General features: G+C 39.0%; 1 protein-coding gene across 1 annotated transcript; it reads right to left on the bottom strand.

Moving 5' to 3' along the window:
* Nucleotides 1–1,644: 1,644 nt before the first annotated feature.
* LOC129691248 (10 kDa heat shock protein, mitochondrial-like) lies at nucleotides 1,645–7,769 on the bottom strand. The gene is made up of 2 exons (XM_055627277.1): nucleotides 7,733–7,769; nucleotides 1,645–2,169 (listed from the first exon to the last, which is right to left on the bottom strand). Exons 1-2 carry the CDS (start codon nucleotides 7,767–7,769, stop codon nucleotides 1,811–1,813), a joined length of 396 nt encoding a protein of 131 aa, XP_055483252.1. The 3' UTR covers nucleotides 1,645–1,810.
* Nucleotides 7,770–8,104: the final 335 nt, after the last annotated feature.

Genomic DNA, 8,104 nt, shown 5'->3' with positions numbered 1-8,104 from the left:
CTATACTTTTATTTTTCTAAAGCCTTTTCTGGTTCTCTAAATGTTCCCTGATATCCACTCATCTTTAGTTTGCGGTAAATGGTGTTCTGTTCTTTTTTATTCCATTCTTTTATTTTTTTATTCACAGAAGAGGCAATGGAAGTGGAGGAGTACATTACGTGAAACTCAAATATACACAAAGGAAGTTAAATAGTAATAAACTAAAATTCATTGAAAATCCAAACCTGCTACTTGGGAGGTTTGTATAGAGGACCTGAGAGTGAAACTTTTGATCCAACTAAATGACAAGTTTTTCAGTGTTTTCTCATGGTTTGTGACAGGAACTTTGTAATGCGATGACTTCAGCTGCTTCCTAAGCTCTCCTTTATTTGGGGAAAGTCGGAAGGTCTGAGGATTCCCACTTCCTGCACAACGTCCTTTGGGGCCACTTCTTCTCAACACGAAAGCGTGTGAGGGCAGAGAGGCTGTGTGGCAACCCAGAGTGTGGCCCACAGCCGGGTTAAACGTCTCGAACTCGGCGGTGCAAACAAGCTCTGCTGAGGCAGCTTTTATCTTCAACAGCAAGTTGGAGGGGACGGTCTGCCATTTTGGGGAAGCATCCATCAACTGCCATTATTTGAAAGGTTCTTGCCTTAGACCAGGTCAGTTTCACTGTCAGAGAAAGTTTTTGCTTATGGGTTTGTCAACGCAGCCTCCATCTTTCTGTAGGTTGAAGACTATAGGAGACAGGGCCTGAAGCACTGGGAAGCCCATCTCCCAGCATGCAAATTTCTACATAACTCCATTTTCATTCCCCAATCTCTGAGCCAGACTTCCTGGCCTCCAGAGCCACAAACCACAGTAAACCTCTCTTTAATAAATCCATCTCAGACCTTTCTGATGGAGCAACGGAAAACTGACTAAAGAAACAAATGTTTCAAGTAATGTCAGAGAAATGGTGCTGTACCTAGGTACAAAAGATGCAGAGAAGTCAGTGCATGGGCAATTGTCTTTAAAAGTGCCACCTTGAGTCAGGCATCTTGGTGCACATCTGCCATCTTAGCACATCTGCTTGTGGGAGGTGGAGGAAGGAGGGTCAGGAGCTCAAGGTGAGCCTTTACCACATAGGGAGCTTGAGGTCAGCTTGGGCTTCATGAGGCCCTGTCTCAAACAAACACTAAGACGTGTGTGTGTGTGTGTGTGTGTGTGTGTGTGTGTGTGTGTCTATACATACTTAAGAAATAACTCTAAGTTGCCAGGAAAGAAATTTGCTGAAGGGGAGAGGAGGAGAAGAAAGAAGAAAAGAGGAAGGCAAAGGAAGGGACAAAGCCACTTCCAAAAAGCCCAGGGCCAGACAGTTTTAGTGCAGAATTCTAACAGACTTTCAAGAAGTGTTAATGTTAACACTCCTCAAATCACCCCACAAAATAGAAACAAGCTTGTGTGCCCTTGTGTTTGGGGCATAGATGTTAAGAATTGAAATGCCATTTCAGTGGATTTTTCCTTTGATGAATATACAGTGTCCTTCCCTCTCCCCTTTGAATAGTTTTGTTTTGAAGTCTATTTTGTTTGATATTAAAATGGCTTCATCAGTTTGCTTCTCAGGTCCATTTGCTTGTAATATATTTTTCCAATCCTTTACCCTGAGTTGATGTCTCTCCTTGATGTTGATGTTGAGGTGTGTGTGTGTGTGTGTGTGTGTGTGTGTTTCACTTCTTTAGGCATCATCAGTTTATTATAAAAGGGAGGCAATGAAATTATTTACATGATGAAATAGTTCAAAATATCGGTGGAATGGACAGCTTCATGTGACACCATTTCAACAGTGATTTCAGTCCACATACTTTCCAGGACTGTCACTGTCTCTAAATAAGAAATAATCCCTGTCGTCTGCAAGTACATTGGTGCCTCCATACTCTGGGAGAAGAACTTTGTCTCCAACCTTCACACTGACAGGTTGAATCTCTCCACCCTTTCCTTTTGTGCCTGATCTCACAGCCACTACTGTTGCTTGCAATACTTCTCCTTGAGACTTTTCTGGAAGCATAATGCCTTTGGTTATAGTTTTGGTGGCACTCCTTTCAACTAATAGTCGGTCAAAGAGCAGAAGAATCTTTCTAAAAGCTTGTCCAGCCGTGACTTGCCGAAACAGCTCTAGACTCTGCACCTCAGCCACTGCTGCAGGGAGTCCTGCGGGCTGGCTCAGGACATGTGAAAAAGAGGTGTGTTTCTTGAATGCAGCAGAAGGATGGATCCTGTTTTTGCATCCATTCTGTTAATCTGTGTCTTTTTATTGCAGAATATGAAACCACTGATACTGTACTGAGAAATATCAGTGACCAATGACTGTTGATTCCTGTTTGTAGAGGAATTTTAATCCAGCAACACAGCTTCTCTATGTTCAAAGACCTCTGTGTGATCTGGCTGTAACTCAGATACATCCTTAGTACACACCTTTAATTCCCTTTAAAAGGTAAAGTTATTTTGTAGAAGGAAGTACCCATGTTTGAAAGTGTTGTCTAATTGAGAGGCAGACAAACTGATGAATCCGAGAAAGATCTGTCAGAATAGGATATATACAACTCTAACAAACACAGGGGAAAGAGGCTACTTAAGAGAGAGCAGCACACAGAGAGAAAGAGAACAGTTTTACTGGGAGAGTTTTACAGAGACAGGTTGAAGAGAGAAAAAGCTAGACACAGGTGAAGGCAGATTGAGCCAGAGAATGAGAAAGAGGCAAAAGATTAGAACATATTGTCAAAGTGCTATGAGGCCAGACAGAGCAATTCACTCCCAAGCCGAGAGAAGCCAGTTTGAGTAAGTCAGCTTGGAGAGGAGTTTTAAGCCAGAATAGCTAAATTGAACCAGCCAACTAGAATTCAGAGAGAGCTAGAAAGGACAGCTTATTCAGATGTAACTCTGAATAACACTGAAAGGCTGAAAACACTCTAGGCCTAGATTAGATTGCGTGGAGGCTAGAAGCTTCAAGGACTAGGTCTAGTTAGTAGATGGAGGCTGTAAGCCTTCAACATGACAGCTAAATTTGGCAAATAAAACTTACTTTTACACATGTTATTTTGTTGTTGTTGTTGGTGGTGATGTGATTTTGCTGGTGTGAGATGATTTATTTTCTGTTTTTATGGGTGTAATTAACCTCCTTATGTTATAGTTTCTCTTCTAGTACTTTCTGTAGGTCTGGGTTTGTAGATAGATATTGTTTAAATTTGAGTTTATCATGGACTATCTTATTTTCTCCATCTACAGTGATTAAAAGTTTTGCTGAGTGTAGTAGTCTGGGATGGCTTTAGTGGTCTCCTAGAGTCTGCAGCATACTTGTCCAGGCCCTTCTAGCTTTTGAAGTCTCCGTTGAGAATTAAGATATAATTCTAATGGGTCTGGCTTTACATGTTACTTTTTTTTTTTCACTTTTCCAGCTTTTAATATTCTTTTTTGCACTGTATGTTTAGTGTTTTGATTATTATGTGATGAGGTAACTTTTTTCTCTGGTCCAATATAGTTGGTGTTCTGTATGCTTCTTATACTTTAATAGGCATCTCCTTCTTTAGGTTAGAAAAATTTTCTTTTATAATTTTGTTAAAAATATTTTCTGGGCCTTAATTAGGGATTTTTCTCCTTCCTCTATTTTTATTATTCTTAGGTTTGGTCTTTTCAGAGTGTCCCAGATTTTCTGGATTTTTAAAAATAATTTATTTAATTTTTATTTTATGTGAAAGTGTCAGATCTCTCGGAGTTGGCGATACAGACAGTTGTGAGCTGCCATATGGGTGCAGGGAACTGAACCCAGGTCCTTTTGAAGAGCAGACAGTGCTTTTAGCTACAGAGCCATCTCTCCAACCCCTTCCTGGATGTTTTATGTCAGGAGTTTTTTAGATTTAACATTCTTTGACCAATATATCCATTTCTTCTGTTGTATCTTCAATGCCCGAGATTCTCTCTCCTCTCTCTTGTATTCTGCTGGTGAAGCTTTCCCTTGTGTAGTGTATGGAGGCAACACATGTGAATTAAAAAAAAACAACAACTATGGCTTATAGCTGAGGCAGGAATTATAAGGTGGAACATCCTATAGGCAGAGGAATTCTGGCATAGAATCAGGCATGGGGTGGGGGTGGGGTGAGGTGGGAGGGTGGGGAGTTGAAATTAAGCTGGCAAGATGTGAGAAAAACAAACGATTAGTATCTGAGCACAGGTAACCAGTTACATGGCAAAATGTAGATTAGTAAAATGGGACATTTTAAGTTATGAGCTAATCAGAGAAGAGCCTAGCTGTGTGGCCTAGGTATCTGTAAATAGTATTTTGAGTCTCATGAGTCATTATTCCGGGAGCTAGGAAAGAAAGGAAGAACACTACACTTTATTGAAACATTCCCCTGTAATTCCTATTCAAATTCCTAAATTTTTCATTTCCAGAATCCCATCCATTTGTGTTTTCTTTATTGATTCTATTTCCACTTTCAGATTTTGACAGTTATATTTGTTTTTTTGGATTTTTAAAATATTTTATTTATTATGTATATAATATTCTATCTGCATGTTCACCTGCACACCAGAAGAAGACACCAGATCTTATTATAGATGGTTGTAAGCCACCACGTGGGTGCTGGGAATTGAACTCAGGACCTCTGGAAGAAAAGCCAGTGCTCTTAACCTCTGAGCCACCTCTCCAGTCCTGGATTTCTTTTTTTTTTTAAATATTGTTTTTCTTTTTAATTTAACTTTATTTTATGTTCATTATTGTGACAGTGTCAGATCCCTTGGAATGAGCATTATAGATAGTTGTGAGCTGCCATGTGGGTGCTGGGAATTGAACCTGGGTCCTTTGGAAGAGCAGACAGTGCTCTTAACCACTGAGTCATCTCTTCAGGCCCTTCTTGGATTTCTTTCAGGGATTTATTCATTTTCTCACACTATGTGCATATTAGTTTCATGTTTATTTAATAGCAAAAATTATTTCTAAATAGATCAAAGAAATGAAGACCATCTTTGTCATCAAATACATGTTATTTCTAAGATACTCCTTGCCTCCGTTTTCAATTTTTACTGTGTAGGTATCACGTTTACATGGTCCTAATCAAGAGGCATTTTAATTTGTTTTTTCACTTTGCATTAGTACATAATATGTAGCTTTTATTATTTTTATTGGCAAGTTGCTACTTTACCATAGTAACATTAATGTTTCCAGGATGATTTATGCCCTCACTTTGGAGTAATTTTGCCTATGTACAGTTTTCACTACAGTACATGTCACAGCTATAAAAGTCATTTTAAAATAGTTTTCTTTCATTTTCCCTAAGATGGAATTATCTGATTTTTGCCTTTCAGAGTGGCCATGCTGACTTACGGCACTCCACAGTGCTCAAGTGCCTTATTGTTCAGGATAAGGCTGGCAGGGGACTTTCTCACTTGACATTGGATGGTAGAGTGAACACTCACCTCACTGTTACTTCAAATTCTGTCTACTTAATTAGTGAGGATGATAATATTTCCAGCTTTTAAAACAATCTGTTTTGTATGTCTTTTGGCTGTCTCTTTAGAGAACAATGACCTTTCGAATTCTTGTCACACCTTCCTGCAGTGTACACAGTGTACTTTGTCCATCTATTACCAGTGGTTCCTCATTCCACTGTTCTTCACTTATAATTTATAGAGGAGTTTTAATCCAGCAACATGGCTTCTCTGGGAAGGGATCACATCCAATAACCTTCTAGGTCTATGTGATCCAGCTGGAATGCAGACATGCTCTCTATTACAGTATGATCTGGCTGGAATACAGAATACTTAGCACACACCTTTAATCTGAAACAATGAAGGTAAGGTTAGTTGGTAGAAGGAAGCAGCTAAGTTTGAAAGTGATGTTTAATTGAGGAACAGACAAAGTGATGAATCAGAGAAAGATTTGACAGATGGATAGAGATAGGATATGCTCAACTCTCACAGCAACAGGACAGAAAAGAGGCTATTTAAGAACAGTACAAGGAAAGGAGGTGTTTTGTTTTTGTTTTTGTTTTTGTTTTTTAACAACAGTTTTACAGAGACAGGTTGCAGAGAAAACAAGGTAAAGACAGAACAAGCCAGAGAATAAGAAGGAGTCAGAAGATTAAAACATGTTGCCAAATTAGTTTGTCTAGGCAGAGCAATTCAGTCAGAAGCAAAGAGAAGTCAGTTTGAATTAGTCAGCTTGGAGAGGAGTTTTCATGGGAACAGAAGAGTTGAACCAGCCAGCAAAAGTTCTGTAAGAGCTAGAAAGGGTTGGAAATAGTTTTCATCTCATTCCCTCATTTGAGAAAAAACAGTTACAATAATTTCCTTTTAAATTAAATAGTTTATTTTGTTTTACAGCATAAAACCAACTTGGTCTTGAATTCATGATTTTCACGATTTCCTTAAATGGTTATGCATATTAAATTTATATTTATGCGTGTCAGGAGGTGCTGGGAATTGAATTCTGGACCTCATGTTTTCTAGGCAAATGCCCTATCGCTAATAAGCTACAGCTTGAGTCTCTCTAAAATTGATAGCATATTATCTGTTAGGAATAGAAGATCATTGTATTACCTTCCATATTTTATAATGAATACTCAAAAAATTAGTCTTCAAATAAAAATAGATTTTAAACTAGTGCCTCTTAAATTTTTGAAGCATACAGTATAAAGTGTGTCAAATTATTTTCCTCTTATTTCGCCTTGCATAATTGGAGTGCATTTGATTCAAAAGTGTATGTACATGGTCACAGTCACATGACTATCAAAGAAAGATACAGAAAGAAAAAATTTGACAGTGGTTAATGTGGGTGGTTGGAGTACAGATGACATTAATATTTTTTCATTTACCTGTTCTAACATATATTAAGGCCACAGTTAGCACCTGTTCCTTCTTTGCTTATGAAAAGAAAAACTCTTTAAATAAAATGGGAAAAATTAAAATATTAACTGTTAAATTGCAAGTTATTTATTAGAAAATAATAGTAATAAGGGAAAGGTTGGGAACTACATCACATTAAGATGTAGTGGAAGTTTTGGTTATGTTATATAAATATGTTTTTGTTATAATCCCAAGTGTGGGATGCAGGAATCCACAACTGATAACAACCTGGGGAGATGCTTGTCTGCTGGAAATGGCAACTGCCTCGTGCAGGGGGTGTGGTTTTTGTCAGCAGAAAAACATCCTTGTTTGGACTCTGAAGGTATAAATAGGAACTGAGAGAGAGACAGCGAGGGAGAGAAAGAGGCAGAGAGAGAGAGACAGAGAGTGAGAAACAGAGAGAGAGAGAAAAAAAAAAGAGACACTCCTAGAGAGAAGTACTTAGGAGAACACTTCAAGGAGGTTGCTGCTGCCCCTGCTTCTGCTGGTCCTTATTGATGGATTGCTGATTTGCTGGTTTGCTGGAGTGCTAGATATCCTGACAAGGAAGAGTGTAATCTCCCCAAGGAACTAAATCTAAAAGAGGTCTATGTCCCCTGTCTCTACTGTCCTTTCTCTTCTACCTAGGGTTGGGGGTTTAGAAGGGAGGTAGAGACACTTAGGAACCTCAAATAAAGGAGGTTTAAAAAAAATCAAAGCCTACATTAAAGCTATTTTAGATGATATTTTCTCCCAAGTGGCTTAATGTGATCCAGCAGGACTCTCCAGACTTCTGAGTGAGCAGCTCTCTCAACAGTCACTTCTTGGTATCTTTGAAATATCCTCTGCTGTCTCCATCTGTCTCAGTTCCGTTCTTGGAGCAGATACCACTTACCTCTGAGTGGGCTTCGGCCACGACTTTTTCTCAACATCTTCCTTCTACAGAATGATCAGAATAGATCCTTGAATTGAACTAGCTCTTCTTTTCTTTTTCAACTTGTTTTACTATTCCATACTTGTATGCTGTGTGCTGTGATTATATTCCTTCCCTAAGTACCCTTGACCTTATGCCCCTTCCTTTCTGTCCAGATATTCCCACTCCTACCTTTATGTCCTTCCTCTCCTCTGTCTCTCCCTCCTTCTTTCCCTCCCTCCCTCCCTCTTTCCCTTCTACACCCCATGTTTTTGAAGTTGCTTAGTCTTCCCAGTCATGCGTTGTGACTGCTGTCCATCTAGTCTGAGTTCCTTCAGTGTGTCATTATGGTTT

This window comes from Psammomys obesus, unplaced genomic scaffold (genome assembly GCF_907164565.1).
Source record: "Psammomys obesus unplaced genomic scaffold, mPsaObe1.curated_primary_1811, whole genome shotgun sequence".
In the NCBI taxonomy this organism is placed as follows: Eukaryota; Metazoa; Chordata; class Mammalia; order Rodentia; family Muridae; genus Psammomys; species Psammomys obesus.
This window is presented reverse-complemented; position numbering and strand designations above follow the sequence as displayed.

Excerpts from the sequence above, each read along its gene's own strand:
- LOC129691248 (XM_055627277.1), bottom strand. The coding sequence starts at position 7,769 with ATGTTGAGAAAAAGTCGTGGCCGAAGCCCACTCAGAG. Across the intron at positions 2,170-7,732 it reads TGGCCGAAGCCCACTCAGAG|GACTCCCTGCAGCAGTGGCT; the intron begins GTAAGTGGTATC and ends GCCAGCCCGCAG.